Source organism: Stigmatopora argus, chromosome 19, assembly GCF_051989625.1.
Source record: "Stigmatopora argus isolate UIUO_Sarg chromosome 19, RoL_Sarg_1.0, whole genome shotgun sequence".
NCBI classification, from domain to species: domain Eukaryota; kingdom Metazoa; phylum Chordata; class Actinopteri; order Syngnathiformes; family Syngnathidae; genus Stigmatopora; species Stigmatopora argus.
The window spans coordinates 11,466,866-11,489,455 of NC_135405.1; the positions used below are offsets into that span (position 1 = coordinate 11,466,866).

General features: G+C 41.9%; 2 protein-coding genes across 2 annotated transcripts; both read right to left on the reverse strand.

Annotated features, from left to right (window-relative positions):
* Window positions 1-3,525: 3,525 nt before the first annotated feature.
* Window positions 3,526-7,821, reverse strand: yy1b (YY1 transcription factor b). The gene is made up of 5 exons (XM_077587153.1): window positions 7,026-7,821; window positions 5,703-5,853; window positions 5,569-5,629; window positions 5,168-5,326; window positions 3,526-4,167 (listed from the first exon to the last, which is right to left on the reverse strand). Exons 1-5 carry the CDS (start codon window positions 7,618-7,620, stop codon window positions 3,985-3,987), a joined length of 1,149 nt encoding a protein of 382 aa, XP_077443279.1. The 5' UTR covers window positions 7,621-7,821; the 3' UTR covers window positions 3,526-3,984.
* Window positions 7,822-7,918: 97 nt separating this feature from the next.
* Window positions 7,919-21,462, reverse strand: evlb (Enah/Vasp-like b). Its single transcript, XM_077587164.1, has 13 exons — window positions 20,988-21,462; window positions 14,352-14,520; window positions 14,106-14,283; window positions 13,077-13,143; window positions 11,908-11,975; window positions 11,563-11,804; window positions 11,374-11,486; window positions 10,707-10,746; window positions 10,574-10,625; window positions 9,981-10,038; window positions 9,838-9,898; window positions 9,703-9,760; window positions 7,919-9,142 (listed from the first exon to the last, which is right to left on the reverse strand). The coding sequence occupies exons 1-13, from the start codon at window positions 21,080-21,082 to the stop codon at window positions 9,105-9,107; spliced, it is 1,239 nt and encodes a 412-aa protein (XP_077443290.1). The 5' UTR covers window positions 21,083-21,462; the 3' UTR covers window positions 7,919-9,104.
* Window positions 21,463-22,590: the final 1,128 nt, after the last annotated feature.

A 22,590-nucleotide genomic window follows, 5' to 3' on the forward strand; every position in this document is an offset into this window, starting at 1 on the left:
TTTAACTCGGGAGATTCAACTTTAAGATTTCACTTCAACAGCAACATTGGATGAGTGTGTGTGTGTGGATATAAATATTAACCCTATATTAACCACTAACTATTGAATTAACTCACAAATAGTTGAACACACTCAACTCATAGATGGCCATTGACGTCCATTTACCGTATTTTACACTATAGGTCGCACCTGAGTTTAAGCCGCAGCAACCAAAGAACACACAAAGATGCCAGCCCTCCCCGTCAAATTGGATGAGACGCCTCCTGCAATCAATGGCAGTGAAACATGTAATGAAATGTATAATGCCAAATTCATATTGACACTATTGAAACAAAGATATTTTTTTTAAACGTCAACAAACCATAACTAAAATAGCTCAATTTTTCGCTGCATACCTATAAAGATACAACATCAAATCGGATGTCTATCGCCGCCAACCGATACGGAGACTCATTTCTACGGCCGCGTAACCTAATTAGCGAACGGGAGCCACTGGCGGCGTCAAAGCCCCATTGGCCGGCTTTAATTACGGCACGGTGGAACAAATCCGGCCCCCGCCGACTGCAAATGAGTGCGAAACAAGGCGGAAAGGGAGAAAAGGAAAGTGTGTCAGAGACGACGACGGCGGCTGAATTCATTAACGGTCGTGCCACGGAGGGGAGGGGGATTGAAGGGGGAGATGGGGGGGGGGGGGGGGGGGGGGACATCGGCCCTGACATTTCAACTACACCAAAGCAGCCATCGGACGTGTGACGAAACCCGTCTGCTGAAAAGCGGTCTAGCGCTCTCCTGTTACCTTGGCAACATGCTTTCTGCATGGAATTAGCATCCCTGGCCGTGAGAAGGAAAAATAAAATTGGGGGGGGCTTGGGGGTGCACTTGAATGCTAGGGAATAGGTTTTAAGTGAAGAGATTTGACCTGAGGGAGAAGTGAGGCAAAGCAAACGCTTCAACCCAGAGAGCCAATTCCTTAGGTATGAAGATGGTAGCTAGGTATGTGTTCTGGGAATAAAAGGGATTATTATGGCGACAACAATACTTTCGAAACAAACTAAAATGATTGAACAGTGAAAGTAAGACTATAAGATGGAATATATCAATGTTTTGTGATGAGATGAAATGGAAAATGTATTGATACGGATAGGTCTTTAAAAAATGTCCTGAGATTTAGACGATGCTAATAATAATAATAAAAATAAATACAAAAGATATAATCAACTAAATCTCAATATTTAATCGAACAAATTTAGATGCAATTTTTTTTCCATTAAAAATGTGTGGATTATGCTAAAATGTCAATGCAGAAAAATACTAAGAGTAAAATCAATACAACCTCAACATTAAATTGAACAAATTTAAATGGAAGCAAAATAGTACAAAAAGATTGCATTACTTCAAATGAAAATATTACATATAAATTATCACACAATTAATGATATGATAAGAAAACGCATCAATGTAATATTAGGATAAAATAAACAGCCACCCAAATACTGAATCCGAACATAAAAATGTTAACAATTTCCAATTGAAAATTTATATTTTCTTCATTTCTAATTGCATTTACGTCATTCCCAAGGGCAAATGTCCAATAAATCTCCATTGAACTCACTGGGAAAGATACAAACAGTCCTCAGTCTGATTATGATTATGATTAAAATGCTTCTCATGGAGCGTGGCGCCTGCGTAAAGTTGTATAGCGCATGACAAGTGGGCCAAATCTATTCATCAAAGCTCTGCTACCTTTTAGCGAGGCGCCACTTCTGCGACGTTAGGTGAAATCCAATACGAGAGGCGCTGCGGAGAAAATCCCGCATTTACAAGCCGTGGGGCGCCTCGGCTCGTCTCCCTTTCCGGGAGACAGACTAATGAAAACAAAGAAGAAGAAAAAAACATTTTGCCTTTGCTCAGAGGCCGGCCGCAAGAAACTAGGGACCAGGTAAACACGGAGCATCAGGATTAAAGAGCACCCCCCCCCCCCCCCAAAAAAAAAAACTGTAATGAAATAAACGCGTGGAAGCCAGCGGCTGCATAACAAATAGAGCAGGGGTGTCAAACATACGGTTCGTGGGACGGAAGTGGACCGCTAAAATGGTGCAATCCGGCCCGCGGCTGATTTTTTTTAGCTTATTCATACTGTAAGTACATAATTAAATGATTTCATTTTTTCAGCACTGGCGCGTTTTCTATCCGCAATCACATTTGTTCATTCTGCCGTCAAAATGGAACCTTCAATGGCAGCCAATGAATTAATAAAGAACCGACCAAAGAACAAAAAGTCTCCCGAAAGACCCTTAAAACCATCCGAAACTGACCTTTAAGTACAGAAAAGAAAACATTTTTAATTTAAAAAAAGACTTCACTGCCAATCAACAAATGATCAAAAGCAGCAAAACCATATTGTTGTGATATCTTTCCGCCACCTGATCCTAACCCTTGATAATAACCAAGTGTGCAAATCTGATTAAGAGATCTCTATTACCTTGGTAATGAAATTCCTCATTTGTACTTTACACTTTATTATGCGGCGTCGTGACCGGACGAATGTGTGGGTGCGCGCGTGCATGAGTCATTTGCTGTTATTTCATGCATGAAAGACACCTTCAATATCTCGATTGAACTCACGTGACTGAAGAGGGTCCAGCACCACGGAGAGCTCTGGGGTGTAGTAACACTTGTGGCCAGTAGAGAGCGAGGTTGGTGAGGAGGCAGGGAAGGAAGACCATCATGCAGACTGACGTCAATAATATAATCCCTCAAAAATAAGTCATTTCATAATCAATTAATTAAAAAGGAAACAATGCACGTAATGAAAATTTAAAATGGCAACAAATCACTATTTTACAAGTATCTACTTTATTGTCTGGCATTTTCCATTAAAATAAAATAATGGATGCAATTTATATGACTTGAAAAAACTTGGATGCATATTAAATATTTAAAAATTAGATAAAACTATCCCCTCAGCTTTATTTAATGTAGATTATTGAGAATTCAATTTACTATACATGGTCAAAAGAAAAAAATCAAATTAAAGAAACAAGTGCCCCTTGAATTTTCTATTAATTATTAAAAAAAAAATCACAAAATGTAGAAAAATCACACTTGAAACATCTTTACTTTTCACTATAGAGCACACTCCCTATAAGCTGCACCACCCAAATAATAAAAGGGGTCACACAAATAACCTGCACCCAACTGTCAACCATAAGTGGTAACATTGAAACAAAGTCTGTATGGAACACAGAATTATTGACTTCATCTAAATGTCTTTTTTTTTTTATTGCAGTGGGACCCATTCGACCCACCCGTGTATGCAAATGAACAAGCATCCTCCATTATTAAAGCACATCTAGCAAAAAGGCATCTTACCATTTGGATGCAGTGCCTTCCGACACACAAATGTAAAAAGAAAATACAAAACGTCACTTCTGCTGAACTGCTTTGCTGTCACAGATGCCTGAAATATGAAAAAAAAACAATGGAATGAAAACGTCCATAAAGACAGACACCCTGTACACCAGCTGTGTGACTATTCCAATAGGGATGAGTGGTTTTTATTGTGGCCAGTCGAATATACAACAACATGGAGACAAAAAGAGAGGAATAATATTGTCAAGTGTGTACACGGCATTCTAAAGAAAAAAAAAAAAAAGAAAAAAGGTGACGCTCGCACACCTGTGGTCGCCGTTCGCTGGTAGAAAACAGGAAAAGCGACTAAAAAGTTGATAAACACTTAAAAAGAATCCACACCTCTTCGTCCCAACGTCTACGAGTATACGTGCTTACTAGAGTTAGTTAGTGTAACAGAGCTCGCCGTGACTAAATAAAAACCACTCTGGTAAGAACGAGTCTTTTTGCGCTCATCTTTCCGATGTTTGGAAATGAGAATGGCGGGCGGGAGGGAGGTTTGGGGCGGGGGGAGAAAAAAAACAAAGAGCGTTCAGTGTTTTTTTTTGTCATCGCGGTTGGAGGGCGGCCGTCTCATTGGTTGTTCTTCGCTTTGGCGTGTGTGAGAATGTGCGACTTAAGGTTGGTGGACTGCGCAAACTTCTTGTTGCAGCCGTCGAAGGGGCACACGTACGGGCGGTCGCCCGTGTGGATGCGCACGTGGGTGCGCAGGTTGAAGTCCAGCGAGAAGCGCTTGCCGCAGCCTTCGAAGGTGCACTGCCATACAAAAAAATAATAATAATAAAAGAAAAACACACACATTCCGAAGATAAGTGTGCAGAGTTGGGAGACGGTCAGATTGGGCGCAAGAGTTGCAAACTCCCTTTTTTTGTTTAAAATGTAATATTTTGTTGTATTTTTTTCTACAATGTGCTAATTGTGCCATTTTTATTGGGGGAAAAATCTTAATTTATTCATGTAATTATTTATAAAATGGTTTAATCAAAACGTATTGTTAGGTAGATTTTGTAACATCTTTTTGGGGGAGATTTTTGGTTTATATAGTCATTCTCAAGTCTTTCATAATGCATTCAAAAACTTAAAACGTCTACCATTGCTTTCTTTTTTTTTTACTTTGAACCTGGTCATCTCATAATGTGTAATGTTTGTGTTCACTTTCTTTGTTTAAAATGTAATATTTTGTTGCATTTTTTCTACAATGTTCTAATTGTGCTATTTTTATTGGGAAAAAATCTTAATTTATTCATGTAATTATTTCTAAAATGGTTTAATCGAACCAATTCTTAGGTAGATTTTGTAACATCTTCTTTGGAGAGATTTTTGCTTTATATAGTAATTCTCAAGTCTTTCATAATGCATGAAAAATTTTCAGACATCTACCATTGCATTCTTTTTTTCTTATTTTCTACTTTTTGTGATGGTTTTGTAAAGGTAAAACGTTTTTGCATAATGCATTAAAAAACTTAAGACTTCTACCATTGCATTATTTTTTCTTATTTTCTACTTTGACCCTGTTTCTAAACATCATCTCATAATGTGTAATGTTTTGTGATGGTTTTGTAAAGGTTATTTTCTGAAACGTTTTTGCGAAACTTTCCATGTTTTTGCAGCTCAGACTTTTTTGCCCATTTTGTGGTTCTTTTTTTAATGTATCAGTTTTGCACCTTCTGCATTCTACCGCGCGCAGATTTCAAAAGCAGCTCAAATCCTCTAAGGATACGCAAGCTCTCAAAATAGAAAAGTGTTTAAAGTCCACCTGGAAAGGCTTCTCGCCCGTGTGGACGAGCTGGTGACGTTTGAGTTTGGAGCTCTCCACGAATGCCTTGCCGCACTCCGCGCAGACGTGGACACGGGGTCCGTGGGTATGCAGGTGCTTCCTCATGGCCGAGTTGTCCCTGAACATCTTTGTGCAACCCTAACAAGGAAAAAAATGTTAATAAAAAGGGGGGATAAAATAAAAAAAACCTGCCAAGATGGCGAGTGCCGAAATAGAATGCGTGGGTGTTGACGACTGCGCACTTTTCACATCCTGACGTCAAACAGACTATTTGCATTTTTTTACTCTCACCAACAGAGGTTTAATGCAGGTAAATCATTGCAAGTCACTTTATAAGGTCAAGTGCTCGCTATGGTTATTATTTTCACGATCCAACTCACTTTATGAGGGCACGCTATTGTCCGTGGAGCGTCATCCTCTTTGATTTTTCGGGGTTTCATCCTGTTTGGGAAGAAAATTTGACGTGAAAACGTGGTAATAGTACATTTTGTGGAAAAGGGAAGTTTTTTTTCACCTGGCAAATTCAGCCAGTTGCTTAGGGTCCGAGAGGTCGATGCCCGGGATGCCCCCGGGGGGCAGTTTCTTGCCCGTCATGTACTCTGAGTAGTCAGGGGGTGAGTTGTCGCCCACAATCTGCTCCTCCACCACCGACTCGTGGTCGATGTCTTCAAAAGGTACCTAGGAATACATTACAGAACTGAACCGAACACACAGTAGGATGTCCCCGAAGACCACCCCGCGGGAAATGCTGCTTATTTTAATCACCTAATTCGGTCAATTAAAAGTTTGCAAAAAGCTTTATATTAGCACGAAATAAATTGACAAGCCAAAACATAGTTCTAGGGAAATAACGAGGTACTTACTGCATCATTTTTTAAGAACAAGAGAGTACATTCATGATTTTCAGAATGTGACTTTACATATGTATACATACAAAATTATGACTATAACGAAAAGCTCAGATTTTTTCATACCATATTTAACTTTCTATTTTGTATCATACCACGGCAATTATGTCATGGCTTCCTGTGTGTACAATACGTAATCTTGTATTTATACTTTTTTTTTTTCAAAGTGGTGTTCCCTGAGATATTTCAAACGTAAAAGGAGTGTGCTTTGCCTGCAGGGTTTGCATACAATGAATGCAATATATGACTACAAAATAGTCGTAGTGGGATTAAACGCATAGTTATGTATGCAATACACCTTTATTCCCTATGAAGCCTTCAAGGTAATAATCAAACAGGGAGCATAAGTACGTGTATGACGATTTCGTTATGCTACACAATGCTAGGCTAACCAAGGCCTGTTACTGCCTTCGAAACGACCAACGGCTAACCGCCTTTGAAGTTAGCAACCAGCTAACAGACAGTATTTTGGAAAAAAGTTAACCAAAAATTACAGTTAGGTCAACTTGGACTCCCCTCATGTGATCAATACAAACTTCCCTAATCGTTAAAATCTGTATTTAGTCCAAAATGGGTAATTTATCGCCGAATTGAGGTTAGTTGGAGAGAACCACAACACCGCAGCGCCATGTTGTCTGGGCCCGCCAGAGTCGCCATTTTTTCGGGGGCCGCCGCCATACTTTTCAGGACTCGGGGAATATGGCGGCGCCCAGTAACTCCTAAAACATGGCTTCCCGTCAAAACAAAAACATTTGGTCCTCGTTTCCACGTTTAACCAAAATTTCGGGGCGAATTCGTTCACCTTTTCGCGACAGGACTCAACACTCCAGGAACTAGTCGGGTGCAAGAGCAGGACAACGCCCTAGCAAAGAAGGCCTCGTGTAGCCGAGATGTGACAACCGTAGTCGGGCTAACTTAACAAGACTTACCCGACGCCCACATCGTAACGGAGAATTCCCCCTCCAGAGTTTTTATTTGCACTTGCTTCTGTTCCCATTTCCTCGCTCCGGTTTCCGTGCCGCTCAGATAGCTCTTTTTGCCCGCTTTCTTCCCGCCCGAGCCGCCTCCTCGTTTCACCCGACCCATGGAGCTCTTCCCGGCTACAGTCACCAACGTCTGCTCGATGTATTCGTCCTCCACCCCGGGGGCCGGCACCGGGATGAGGATTTGGTCCTCGAAACACCCTCCGTCATCAGTGTGCAGGTCGGAGTCGTCCCCGCCAACTACCTCCTCGCGGGTCTGGACTAGGATAACCTCTGGATGGTGGTGGTACTGGTGGTGGTGATGGTGAATGGATCCCGGGTCGTCGTCCAGCGGCTGTAGAGCGATCATGGGCTGCACGTCGTCGTCCTCGTCGTCCTCCTCCTCGTCGTCGTCGTCCTCATCGTCGTCGTCCCCGCCGACCACCGTGGTTTCGATGGTTTCCACCGGGATGGTCTCAACCTCTATCTCGTGGAGCTCCACAATCTCGGCCGGCATCTCCGAGCCGTCCGACCCAATGTACAGGGTTTCTCCGGATGCCATGTCGAAGTCCTCCAGCTTGCCTGTTTCATTCACGCCGCGTTAATGTACCTTGTTTCCGGGCTTTTCGGGACCCGCCGCGTTCTCTCTCACACGCCCCCTCCAGCTCCGGATCTCGCTGCGGCGGACTTCGCTGCCTCTTCTTCGGCTGCAACTCTCGCCACTCTTCCTTCCCGCGCAAGATCTCGTCGTTGCTTTGCGCCTTTGCGAGGAAGCATCGCGAGAGTTGCATATCAAGGCGGATGTTGACTGACTTTTTTTTCTCTTCTAATTACATTTCCATCAATTAAAAACACTCATATCAACGCATATGATATTTATTGTTTATTTGTTCATACATATATGTAAGAAACACCACGAGACTTAAATTGCAGGACCAAAACTTGTTTTTATAAATACAATAAACACCATATTGAAGACTGAAACACGTTTTTGTTTTAAATATGCAGGCTTATATATACAGACGTGAATTTAAACATTTTTGTGGGCACCCACGTCTAAAAAATAGCAGGTTTTAAGTGACTTAAAACATTTTTGTGGGCACCCATATCTAAAAATAGCACATTTTGGGTTGGCATTAAGGCAATCAAAGGAATATTGGATATAAAAGACACTCATATAAAAGAAAACAGTCAGCCTTTATTTATCCAAGACATTGTTCACAGTTTTATTTGAATTTATCTCAAAACTCGGTGCATTTTCTTTCTTTTTTTTCTTGTGTTGTTCAACAAGGAAGCACTTTTGTTATAATGGAGAACAAAATCAACAATACTTGGCGGCAAATAAACTTTTTTTCAAATAATTAACATGATCACAACTATTCTGAGGTGATATTTGTAAAAATAACATTTTGCACAGGTTTTCCGTGGTCAAAACGTACTTTTTTGCTGTTTGTCCAAAGTAAAATAAAAAATAGGATACAAAAAAATACATCCGTACGTTGTAAATAATATGAAAGCAGAATAACAAAACGTGCAATTTGAACTTTACTATCATATTCTTATTGTCGTAGCCCAATTCGTATTGACTAAAACCCACTCACTAGAATTACGAAAGCAACTTGCAATAAAAATACTCCTGGGGACCACAAAATAAATATAATCTAGTATTAGCCTAGCATGTTAGCTTCATCTGAGGCTCAAATGTGTCCATTAATGTGACTGATTGTTTGTCAGCATAGTAGCCCCGTTTTTTTAAACCTCAAGGCCCCTTGTATAATATCAATAATAAGGAATGTGATAATAAGGGAAATGATAAATTAAAAAGTGTTTAATAACCTCTTGTACGGCATAAAACTATTTGAATATATTGACTTCTCTCATGTTGTTCAGGCCAAAGACAGGGGGGCAAACAGAGACAGAAATGTAAAGAAGTGACAGTCTCCTCACAAACATACATGTGGGTGCCTTCCCACAAGTCAGTGCGCGTCGCAAAAACATCACGTCACAGTTTGGGCCCGACTTGGTCTCCTCCTCGGATTGGCGACATTATGTCGTGCTCACTCGACTTAGTTCGTGTCTAAGAGCTGTGGGCGACCATAAAACAAGGACAGGAAAGATAATTAAAAACCATATGAGAGTTATGAAGAACAGTGACAAAAGTTTGCTATTTATTTAGTCATACAACTTTTTTTTGTTCTACTGCTAGTGCCTGTATATTTTCATGTTTACATTCAGATACTGCCTGCAGTGCTACCTGGCGGTCATAGGTATACATTGCAACCTCGTTCACAGAGAGGGAATATTAGTCAGTCCAAAACAGCAAAGCAGCATAACCAAGTTGTATTATAAAGTATAGATTTATACTTTCAAGACAAAAATCTTATATTTTTTAGATTAGTTATAATTTTACAAGTAAACTGGCCTATGCAAATTTAAACAGTTACTACTGCTTGTTTCCCCCAAATAAATAAATATAACTTTTCTAATCTCCAAAATATAATTATTTTTCTTGTATTACAACTGTATTATTGTAACATTTTCCCTTCTTTTCTGGGAATTTAGCAACTTTTTTCCACTTAAATAAATAAATAACCATCCACGTGATTGCCATAAAAATACGGTAAGATTATTGTCAAGGACTCACCATCAATAATTTCTTCCTTCACTTTGTGCAACTCACGGAATACTTCATCCAAGATTTCCTGACGAAACACACAAATCAGTCTTTGGTTGGAAAAACAACTAAAAACTAATATCAGCCATGAAATGGACAGTTTACCTGTTTCATTCTATCCATGTCTAACGAATCGGTGTCGTTGCTGCTGCCCCCCGACCGTATCCTATGTAGACATCATTCAAGCAAACATTGAAGACATTTTGCTGATTTTGGCCTTCCACGTCCACAAAATTGAGCTCTCTCACCTCGACGCCAAGCCCCGATCCGCAGAATTGGCTCGGTCCCACGGCTTTTTTGGCCCGTCTGTTCAAAAACACAAATAACCAATTATGTTGCAACGTAAGGTGGTGACACAAATGAAGACAAGACTATAAGACATGGGTGAAAAAAACTTATTTTAAGTAGTATTCTAACTCAATTACTGCTATATTTCAATTGCTGCCAGCCCTCCATTCAAATTGATTTGGACATCTATCGCTGTCAATGACTCAATACGACCTTACTAAATTGAGATTTGATGTCCATAACTGTTAATGAGAGTGAATGAGTTCAGGGTTTATATAGACTAATATTTACACTATTAAAACAAATTTTGGATTATAAATAGAATTTTCTTACATACACCAAAATACAAATATTCTACAGTTTTCTACATTTGTTTCAATATGTTGTCAGGTTTCAACCCCTCAGCTACCAGACAGACTCCATCTGAAATTAAAGCTGTGAAATGCACAGTAGGCTGAATTTAAGCTTCTTGTGCGACCACATTCAATGAAAATTTCCACATTTGCTGCAGGCTAATAAAAAAACTGGGCTACCGGCCATGTGACAAATGTACCTGTGGCATTTTGACCTCCCCTGGTGCCGGGCGAGGAAGAATTTGGGTCGTCCTGATGGGAGATACAAACAATGATCATACAAATAGTTGTTTATTTACTTCTTATTATTCGGGGAATAGGACGCACACTCACGTTTTGGTTGTCGTCTGGCTTTTCTGAAGCTGCTTTTCTTCTGGGAGCAAGAGAAGGCGCCGTGTTAGCAAAGTCAGGATCGTCAATAAAAACCCAAAACAACAGTTTTAGACAGAATTGAGCCTGGTACACGGTTGATTGGTCGCCGGTCTTTTGGTCGCCCGGAAGGTTATTGATAATTACCATTTAAATCACTGCTCAAAATCCCAAAATACAAACTGCGAATTACTATTTAGTCATACTTAATGCCCTAGTAATTATTAGGCTAAAGAAAAGCTCCAAATTTCCTGGACTTTTATTGCTTTTTGTTGGAGAACTTGTTAAGACCCTGACGGACATAGCTTCTTAAAGGGACAACGCATGTACATACAAACTCTTATACACTCACACGTCCGCTCAGTGAAACTGCTCATGGCCATTGTTGGCTTTTATTGATGCATAGACCGTGTTGTTTTACCTTGTTTTGTCGCTGGTCTTTTGGTCGCCCGTTGTCGCGGTCGGGGCGACCAAAATACCGCGACCAAAAGACCGCGACCAAAAGACCGCGACCAAAAGACCGGCGACCAAAAGACCGGCGACCAAAAGACCGGCGACCAATCGACCGCACACGATTGAGCCCACATTTGGCTTTTTCACCAGCGCTTGAAAATGTGTTGGTGTGTCTGACCTTCGGGCCAAAAGAGCGTTCATCTCCTCCATCAGTCCTCCGTTGCCGCCGCTGGTCCGGTTCACCTCGTTGTTTTTGGCGTTGGACGAATTGGAAGACGCGTTCTCCTCTGGCTGATGGCGTTAGAAATTGATCGTTAAGTCAATGGCGTGATCGTGGTCCGAACCTTCCGACGGCGGCGGTCCTCACTCTCTGCACGCGTCGTAGCTTGGCCCCGGCCAGCATGGCGGCGAGCCCCGTCTGCGCCGACGGTTCGTCTCCCTGGACGGGCAGCGGCGGAGGCAGGGGCGCGGGGGAGGTCCCGGCGGCCGGCGGAGGAGGTCCCGGGGGCGGCGGCGGAGGCGGAGGTCCCGCCACCGCCACGCAGGCTGGGGGAGGTACGACCGGGGGCGCCACCGATAGCACGCCGGGGGGACCTTGGAAAGGGGAACCTGGATGGAGGCCAGGGGGTCATTTTGGGTGGGCGTGACAGTATCACCGTGCGCCTGGCTACTTTTGGGTGGTTGTGATGTCATCACCGTGCGACAGGACTACCTGAGTTGGAGGATTGGCGTTCCCGCTCCATGTGGGCCTGCATCTGCTGCTGCTGTTCTATCATCTGCCTGGAAAACACAGACATTGCACATATGTTAGTGTTTATATCCATATTTTTATTTACATAGTCCAATTTTAGTCAAATCAAAAGCATTTTAGCTCAACTCTAGGTCACGTGAAAGAGGTGTTCCAATACTTATGGTATCAGTGCTATGATTAATTGACTAATTGACAACCGAAGATATTTTGATGAATCATTTAGAAACAGGTTTAACCGTGTAATCACATTTCTGTTATCGTCATTATGAACTTATAGATAAGATTTAAATTTGTATGTATTTTTGCCAGAGCTTTTAAATTAGAAAATGAAAAAAAGGTAAACGGCCTCACTTTTATTCCTATTTTTTTCAGTCAAAAAATATTGTTTCATTTAAAAACAAAAAGTAAACAACCTCTTCTTAAATAGTTTGCCTTTTTTTCTCTTGTTTAAATTTTGTAAGAACGCTAATATGTGTTGTCATGCAGCCTTGTTGTTTTCCAGCACAAGAGCTTAAAGTTCACGTGTGCAAAATTCAGTTAAACACGACACAAACCCACACAAGCGCACACATGGACGTCCAACGTAATTGGGTTCACTCAGAGTTCACCTGCTGGTTTTCATTTTTTATTTGGTTGAAGTATAAACTAATTATTCTAAATTATACATTTAATTTGCTTGTCTCGAGTGTCGTCAGATTCTTCATTTTAATGATAACCGCCGTGTTTAACAGAAGTGAATAGCAGAGGATTTGGTAAGAAAACGTGACGGACATGAAATGATTGTTATTTGGGTGGGCCAGGAGATTTTCTGCTCAAAGGGTCGTCTGAATTTCAGTGGGCGGAGCCGTTTTTGGAAACGGGTTACATCATCGATGGGAGCCGCAAAGAGGATTTAGCTGATTTTTTTTTCTATCAGTAATACTATGGGGATTTCTAACAGATAAAAACAACAAAACAGTAGTATCTTCACATAGGAATTACATTGAAATCCATTTTCCCTGTTGAAATTACATAAACGACTAAGCACGTTAGCGAGTGACGTCTCGAAACTCGTCAATTGAAGGCCCTCATGAGTCAAAATACCACTTCAAGGTTAATATAATTGTTTTTAAACCTAAACAATGACACACCTTGCTCTCTGGACTTCGATCTCTTCTGAACTTGGTCCATTTTGAACTTGCCGCTGCACAGCTGGACCTGCATGAGAAACAAAGTCAAATTCAAGCAAACAAAAACATAACATCCAAGTTGTTTTTTTTCATGCAAAATACTCAAAGATGACACCTACACGACATGGCGAAAAAGAGGGAACGACCGTAGCAAACACACAAACACTGGCACAACCTCTCGCTTCTGCCTACCATCGCCTCACCTGACCTGACATTACAATATACCTGCCAAACTCCCCCCCCCTTCCCCGACTCCTCACTAGCTACAGATCATCTGTCATGTAACGCAAACCACCAAAATGCTCTCGACGCGCGGGAGTTATGTTTCCATTCCTAGTGAGACCATAAAGACTTTGGAGTAAGTGCAAAAAAGCTCCTGCCCCAATCAGATGACCTCTCAATTCATATCACTTTTAACATTCCAAACTTTTGAACCCATTAATAATGAAATGACACCTTAGATCAAGGGTGTAAGACTCGGGCCGCTTTAACGTCAACTTGATTTCACGTGGGCCGGACCATTTTAGAAATATTATTTAGCTTCTTTTTTTTAATAAATGGATTAAAAGAACTGGATTAAAAACCTTGAATATTCATTTTTTATAGATCTAAAACAATGTTTATTTTAGCTTTTTTATATATTTTTAGATTTTACAAAATGATTTTTGAACTAAAAACACAGAAAAAATGGATTTAAAAAATTACAATTATTGATTTAAAAGGGGGAAAATCAGGAAATTTAATATACATCTATACTCTTCATTTAAATTTGATCCTAAAACAGAAAGTCGGCACTCATCATTTACTTTCCCGGGCCACACAAAATGATGCGGCGGGCCAGATTTGGTCCCCGGGCTGCCACTTTGACACAAGTGCCTTAGATCATGGGTGTCAAACTCAGTTAAGGCCACATTCATGCCAACAAGAGCTCATATAAGATGGACCAGTTTATTTTTTAGCCATTTTTTTAGCCTAGCAGGCGCCACCCACCTCCGTCCTGGGCGCCGAGTACACTAAGAGCGAAGAGCATGGCGTTGGAGAATGTGGTGGCTTCCTCCTTGCTGGCAAAATTGAGGCCGTACACCTGCCTGGCGTCCCTCCATTGGTGGAAAGTGGGCGTGGCCTGGTTGTACTTCAACCCTTTCACGATGGAGTAGTTGATAACCACCTTTGCGGACGGGAGGAACCACGTCAGACTGGTATGGAATGGCCGAACGAAAGCGGACGGAGACCCACCTGCTGGTCCTGCAGCTTGACACCCACCACCCTGAAGGTGTTGCTGGGGGTGTTGTGGTAGATGTTGATGCGACTGAAGCCTTGCTGACCAGGCTTGATGGGCACCCATTTCTTGCTGGTGTCGTCGTAGACCATGACCGAGGCCCTCGCCTGGCAGATGCTCTGCTCGCTGCAGGGACCAAAAAACAGCAGAACATTTTATCTTGAGCAGGAAGCTCTTAACGAGAAAAAAAACAGTCTGCCCACGATGCAACTTTGATTTAACGAGCAGAAAACATGGCCATTAGCCTCATTTTTAGAGCGCTTGGTGGTCGGCGTCCCGTGTTTAAGCTCTGCTTATTATCTCCTGCAAAATCATCGCATGAGAGCAAAATTCTGCCTTCATAAAAATAATGTTTAGTAAAAAGGAGGTAAAGTTGTGCCTTTAATTGATAAATTAGTGAGGGAACGTCATCGCCTCCAATTGTTGAGAGTGTGTTTGTCATAAGAATAAAATTCTTTTGGCTCTTTCTTGACTTTAACTTCCTCCCAATTGAAACTACCTTCCCGTCTTCTCTTTTCTGACGCAGCTTTTTTTTGTTTTTTTGCCTCTGGGGTCGACCGTCGTCTAATTTTAGTTCGGCAGAGAAGCCAAGAAACAGATGGGGCGTCTTCTTCTCATTTGCAAGTCCAAACTATTTCTCGGCTCCTCGTCTGTGTTTTTCTGCCATTTATATATAATTAGCTCCTTTTCCAATTAGTGTGTGTCTTTTGTCTGACGAACACATGGGCCCAGTCTTTGTGTGTGTGTGTGTGTGTGTGTGTGTGTGTGTGAGTGTGTGTGTGTGTGTGTGTGTGTGTGTGTGTGTGTGTGTGAGTGAGTGTGTGTGTTTATACTACAAATGATTATTGCCATTTTTGCACATCACTTTGGAAGAAAATGAATCAAAATGGACATAAAAGTACTTTCTTTAAATCAATTAAAGTCTGAAACCTGATTCTGAATTAAAGTAGTGTTAAAACAACAGATGGCGTTCATTGTATTGTTTGCTCCGGTTTTACGTCAAAGGTCGTTTGTTTTTGTTTTGTTTTGTTTAGCTCTACGTATTAAATAAATGTAGTGTTTAGTCAATTTGGGGAAACAGCGCCGTTGTGCGTCCAAGCATGATTACTACATGTCAGGGTACAGCGGCTAATGCACAGGAGTGAACGTTTGTTTATTTCCACCAAAAACACACGTGTAAAGATTGACTGATTTTGATTGATGACGAGAATGGTGAAACGTAATATCGCAAAATATCACGGGAGATTTGCTTTCTTTTGAAGTGCAAATTTGACCTTGCACGGTTGATTGTGGCAGCCATTCAGACGAGGTCAAACATCCAAAACGTGCGAGTAAACATCATGTTATTAATAACTCCTCGCTTCTTCGCATGAGCGCCTGCCTGAGATTTCTGTCAGAATTCATAGCGGCATCCCGGCTGACATTTTAAAGTGTGTGCGTGAGTGACTTATACATGTTTTGTGGAGGAACTATTCATATTTCATCCAAACTAGTACACGTACATGTGTGTGTGTGTAGTTGTGAGTTTCCGTTTCCTCCGCCTTGCCTGCTTCTCTTAGCGAGCGGAGGCCCCTCATTTATTCATTGTTTCAATGCCGCCAGGACTTTCCGACGCCATTTTCTGCCAGTTACTGAATTGTGGCGCTGAAAGTTAAGCCGAGTCGACAAGTTAAAGAAAATAAATGAAATGCACGGCTGCGTCCGGTGGTGCGTTTGTGTGCACTTTATGCAAATTAACGTGGGACACAAGTTGTCAAAACAAAGATGAGAGGTGCTTATTTTCTTGGAATATTTTGACATTGTGCTCATAAATTTTAATCTGACAAAACAAGAGGAGAGGAATTTAATTAGAAAATGGTGGCATCAAATAAAAACACTAAAAACAAACGTTATATGACGAAAGATGCAAATCTAATCTTCACACAATATTCTGTGGTGCTTGGAAGAAGGGGATGTCCAGCAACCTGATGTTTGGTAGTGAATGAGTTGGACGAATTTTAGCTCAACAATCAATCCACTCACTAAGAAAATGACAAAATCTATTCATTGTTGACTACTCGATGAACCCTAGTAGCAGTTTGATGTCACACACAGTCGAAGCAGCGTCCATTGATGGTCCCAAACAGCGATCAATTTGTGTGTTTTGTCCAGTTGCCGATTCAGCATCCTCCATCGCAGAGTAGCTAAAGGACGAGCTCACAGAAGGCGCCTTTGTGTCGCTCGGCAGCTGCTCGGCGCCAACGTCCAAAATCCAACATTGACAGTTTGGTGTTTTTGTACTAACAAAAACTTGCGTGTGTACGCTTGATATAGTTCGCGCAAGTCCGAGCGCATCTTGGGCCTGACGCAATCAAATCTGCATGAAGCAGAGGACTAGAGAACAGCTGACGGCTTAAACATTTATATCCACGCTGGGTCAGGTCTACGTGAGCTCTAACTGGCAACGCTGGCGGTGAATGATCATATTTATGATTGTTGCTAACCTAGTTCGAATGAATTGGACTTCTAACAATGTCACCGTTAGCAAAAAAAAAAAGGGAAACATAACGTTGTTTGAATTTTTTTCCAAAACTAGCCTTCTAATTGCCGTGACTGGATGTTTGGTCGCCGGACGTTTGGTCGCCGGACGTTTGGTCGCCCGGACATTTGGTCATCGGACGTTTGGTCGCTGGACGTTTGGTCGCCCGGGTGAATATAAATTTGAGAGCTGGTTTCAACAGTAAACTCTCTGTCATGTTGTCAAACATCCGGAGACCAAAGGTCCGGCGACCAAAGGTCCGGGCGACCAAACGTCCGGCGACCAAATGTCCGAGTACCTCTAATTGCTCCATTTATATTCATTTAGAATGTCAATGAGAAAAAAATAATCCTTTTGACCTCCAATTTGACAAAAATTGATATGCTCCTGACAGCTATTGACGGTACTGTCAGATCTTTAATTTGCCATTTCTGATACATTTTGAGCCGGGATTCTCCATTGGAACCGAATAGACTGCCATTGGTGTTAGACATTCAGTCCATTTGGACTGCCAATCATCATCTTTTCGCTGGCATGACCTCTAAGTCACCTTCAGCAGTTTTGGCAACCCGGGCCATACGGCGGAAGATGTCTCCTGTCAAGAGCGCTTTAAACTCTGCTACATTTAGACGGCGTGCTGGATAATGGCTGCAGAAAAGGCTCTCATTAAACTTTCACGTGGACCTTCTTCCTCTTATGGCCCCGCCCCCCTCCCGCTGAGGGTGCTGTGCATCTCTCAGCATCAGCAACCAGGAAACTCTTTAATGCTTTATGGGAACACATGCAGGGGAAAAGAAACCTTTCTCTAACAGGAAAAATGCTGAAAAATGCTCATAACGCAAAGGCCTCAGCAATTAGCATGAAACAGCAATAGTCCAGTAATACCTCAGTACTTCAAAATAAACCTGAACTGCTTTCCCCATGACACAGAAGGGTTTTAAAAGACCAAATAATATTTAATAAACACATAAAAACACTGTCCCTACATGGCGGTTAATCACTTTTTGCGGCAGGTGTCGGAACCTATTAACCGTGATAAACGAGGTATTACTGTAAGTCTCTCAATTGACTTTACGGACTAAATCCCTTGACATGACAAAATAAGCAAATGCGTAGCCGACACAATTATTTGTGAGCCCTTCCAGAGAAAATCAATAGACGACCTGCCATCGATCCGATGCACGTCTAAAGTGCTATTAGCCAAAGCGCCCCGCGTGGCGTCGGGACTCGAGCATCTCCCAGGCGCGTCTGTAATTGACCGTGGCGCGTACACGGCGGACATGTCGTCGCGTGCAGCCGCGACCCATCACTCCGCCGCGTCCGCTGAGCCGGAATCGTGTCAAATTCCCAGCAGTGCTTTTCCCCACCGCGTGTTTGACTTCGGCCCTAATCTGCCTGAGCGTGACGCCATGTTGGGTAGAACGTGTGTTTGCCGTCCCTCTGGGCTTCCAAGAAAACAGAACGCCTCCTAGCGCTACGTGAAACATATTTTTCATTTGCGCTAGCTAGCATGAGACGTTTTTGCTTCCAGCTTTAACATTCATTTATTCCCCCCGCCACAGCTAGCAGGGTGACTAACGATGACAGCTCGGCGCCGTCCGACTAAAGCGTGAATGTATAAAAACATTTCAAAAAATGACAAAGCACTTTTTAGCATCACCTTTTCTGTTTTTCAGACACATGACTCAAGTAATGAGATAATGATGAGGAAAGAGTCCAATTATCAGATGGTGTGAATGCTGTGTTAGCATAATCATGAAAATGATGACTGTGGAAAATGAGAATTCACATGGAAAATACTATTCCTGCTAATGATAGTCATAAAATGGGGATTGACAATATCAACACAACTTATTGAAAGACACAACTGGGAGTCCAATCCAGTATTTTACAAGATTGAAATGCTAAAAGAAATTAGGTACATGTTTGACGATGTAATATCATTGAGGAAAAATCATAAATAGCTCTAGCGAACTTGGTACTCCAGTCCACAAGGTGGCGACATTTCCTATTCCAACCATTCGAATTTTGAAACCTCAAAATAGTATTTTTTCAAAATGTTTTAGGATGAATTTGAGGGTGTGTGTAATGTTTTTACTTTTATTACGATTCTATAATATCAGTCCCTAGTACACTAGCGCTTTTTTATATATATATTTGGTGTATGCTTGATTATTAGCACCTAATGCTAGCATTCCTGTTGCTAGCAAACCCACAATTCTAGCCCCTAGTCAACAATTGAATGCTTTTATTATCATTATACAAGTATAATGAGATTTAAAGCGTTCACCACATCATTGAGGAAAAATCAGAAATAGCTCAAGCGAACTTGGTACTCCAGTCCACACGGTGGCGACATTTCCTATTCCAACCATTCGAATTTTGAAACCTCAAAATAGTATTTTTTCAGAATGTTTTAGGATGAATTTGAGGGTGTGTGTAATGTTCTTACTTTTATTACAATTCTAAAATATCAGTCCCTAGTACACTAGCGCTTTTTTATATATGTATATATTTGGTGTATGCTTGATTATTAGCACCTAATGCTAGCATTCCTGTTGCTAGCAAACCCACAATTCTAGCCCCTTGTCCACAAATGAATGCTCTTATTATCATCATACAAGTATAATTACATTTAAAGCTTTGACCACATAGTGCACAAATAACAACAGCCAGACAAATAAATAAGAAATGAATAAATAAGTAGTCCAAGTGATGTATAGAATATTCCACAAGATACGTGAGTAACAATTAAAGCATAACATTCTTAACAGATTAGAGGTTGTAATCCGTGAATGAAAACACATGTAGTATAATTGTGTTTGCATATTGACCAACGCTGTCTGCTGTGGCGGCGCCCGGCGTTTACGTATGACATCATCATTTGATAGTACAGACAAAGGTCGCCATGAAAAGACACAGATTTGTCTTTACTCCATCCGGAGTCCATTTTCAGAATTGCTTGGATTTTGCTTAGCATTGCGCCTTTCACCATCCCCCCCGTCTTCCTTCTTCCTCTCACATCAGAGGCTCACCTTACAAATCGACCATATAGACTATTCTTGGCATTACGCCTCCTTTGCTAATCCGCGTGGCGCTAATTTGCCACGCATTCATATGACTGACAGCGAGGATTTGGGCTTCCACGTTTCTACGCTAACGTTTGGCGGGAGGTCGGTATAGTGACCGTGATAAAGCGAAGCATCACGGACTTGTAAAACCTGTTCCAACAGTGGCGCGCCGCTGCCAAAGCAAAAAGCTTCTTAGCCCAGCTGAGTCCCTCAAAGCTGCACTAATCAGAGCTGTTAGAGGAGTCGTGGTCAAACGTATCACGATCTGCCAAACCAGCACAACTGCTGCTTGACACACACAAAAAACATGGACAAAGCGGAAAACGGATTACAATTTTAGCACGGAAACCACCACAAAATGGTCATTCGTATTTTTAGAATAGCCGTCAATAGGTAAAGCAACTCCCCACAAAAAGTTACATGCCGTCAAATGCAGGAGAATAGTAAAGTACTACTCGGTGACTCAGATGCTGTAATATGAGTCGTATTGAAAAGAGGATAAAGAATCTACACCCATGAGTGTCGTTATATCGTCAACGGTAGACTACTAGTTGATTGTGTTTAAAAATGATCATAGGTGGGGAATAAAGGGGGTAAACTGGAACCCAGTTAGCCACATTACACTTGTTTGCAGCCACACACGTTACTTGACAGCTTTGAAACATCTGAACAAAATCCCGCGGATTGACACCCGGCGGGGGCCGTATGTCAAGCGGACTGTCTTTATCGCTTCGGGCAAGCACGAGGGCCGCCCGTGGATGCCAAACGGGAGCGCCGACGCCGGCGTGGAGAACAAAGGACGCGCTCGGGGAGGCGGCCGGCGAGCGAGCGGGCGTCGTTAGCTCCCCCGACCAGCGCTAGCCTTCACCGAGAGCATCCAGGCTCTTCCCGGGGGTCAAATACGCTATCCCCCTCCTCCCCGTGAGCAAGGCCACGGCGGCCACGGCGGCCACGGCGGCCATCGGCGCGGTGGTCCCTGGCGATGACACAATCCCAAAACCTACCTGACTTTAAAGTCGCTGATCTGCGGTTGCGCCCCCGGCTCGGCGCAGTAGATCTGCGGGAAGTAAAAGCGATGCGACTGGAGGTTGATGTCCATGTCGGCGGATCACGAAACGCAAAATCCCTGCCTTTGGAGTCAGTCTTCTTCTTTGGGTTTCCGTCAGAGTTCAAGAGGCGACATGGCACCTGAACGATAGTCTAGGAAGGCATCCTCCCTTCTCACCAAAAATAAAAAAATACAATAAAAAAGGCCCCGTAACCTATATCTCAATCCTTGAATGAACAAAGATGAGGACAATCCACGCCTCCTCCCAGCGGGGAAAGAAAGGAAAAAACCCGGGATTCTGCTAGGCGTCCAAACGAGAGTGAATGAGGTTGTCCGGCACGGAGTGAAAAAAAAAAGAGCTGGATGGCGAGAGATTCCCGGCGCTTTGAGGCGTTGCCCCGCTCTGCCTCTCCTCTCGCTGTCTCATTGGATTATTTACTCGCTCCGTGCATCCCTCCCTCCCTTCCCTCCCCCTGTCTCCCCTCCCAGCTGTGCCTAGAACTGGTCCTATCCTCCCTCCCTCCCTCTCTCTCTTTTCTCTCCTCCTCCATCACCCTCATCCACCTTACCCTGCCATCTGCTGGATTGGACCAGCGTAAAAACCACGTGGCAGGAGAGTGAGGTAGAATTTAATTCATCGGATGGCTCACATCTGAGGACACACACAGAAACACACACATTTTCACATGGTGTTCATTAACAGAGTGGGATGGAGGAGGAGAGACAATGAGACAGTGATGCATTGCAGTCAATGCCTGTGAATGGAACTTAGCTTGAAGTAATATTATGTATGAATATGCTAGGAATTAACACAAGTGGTATAAATGCGGGGTCTAATGAATAAATATAGATAGATATACATTTAAGTCAATATCATTTTAAAACATGTTTTACTCTAAAGTCAAAGTGGCGGCCCGGGGGCCAAATCTGGCCCGCCGCATCATTTTGTGTGGCCCGGGAAAGAAAATCATGAGTGCCGACTTTCTGTTTTAGGATCAAATTAAAATGAAGAGTATAGATGTATATTAAATTTCCTGATTTTTCCCCTTTTAAATCAATAATTGTCATTTTTTAATCAATTTTTTCTGTGTTTTTAGTTCAAAAATCATTTTGTAAAATCTAAAAATATAGTATATAAAAAAAGCTAAAATAAACATTGTTTTAGATCTATAAAAAATGAATATTCAAGGATTTTAATCCAGTTCTTTTAGTCCATTTATTAAAAAAAATCTAAATATTAGTCTGACACCCTTGCTCTAATATATAAAAATGATAAAATTACATATGAGCACCCATCCCTCAAAATAGAGGGATGCTAACGTTAGCATGCCATTGTTATCAAAGAATACTTATAGTAATCAATAATAACATCAAGCATACATTTAAATATCACTGTGTGTTGAATAAAAACAATTCAATTCCCTCGGAATTTGCGGTCAATTATAAGACAATGAAAGCTACTATTCTATCAAAAATATAACTGAACACAAATTAAACCAACTTTAGCTGTTAATAATATAACTTTGACTAAATACCACAACATTGTGAATACTACACAC

Bases quoted from the DNA above. Each gene is read 5' to 3' on its own strand.
- yy1b (XM_077587153.1), bottom strand. From the start codon at position 7,620: ATGGCATCCGGAGAAACCCTGTACATTGGGTCGGACGGCTCGGAGATG. The intron at 5,327-5,568 runs GTGAGTTGGATC...TTTCCTTGTTAG, and splicing joins CAATAGCGTGCCCTCATAAA to GGTTGCACAAAGATGTTCAG. The intron at 4,168-5,167 runs GTGGACTTTAAA...TTTGTATGGCAG, and splicing joins CGGGCGAGAAGCCTTTCCAG to TGCACCTTCGAAGGCTGCGG.
- evlb (XM_077587164.1), bottom strand. From the start codon at position 21,082: ATGGACATCAACCTCCAGTCGCATCGCTTTTACTTCCCGCAGATCTAC. The intron at 13,144-14,105 runs GTGGGTGGCGCC...TTTCTCATGCAG, and splicing joins ACTCGGCGCCCAGGACGGAG to GTCCAGCTGTGCAGCGGCAA. The intron at 10,747-11,373 runs GTCAGACACACC...TCTTGCTCCCAG, and splicing joins AACGCTCTTTTGGCCCGAAG to AAGAAAAGCAGCTTCAGAAA.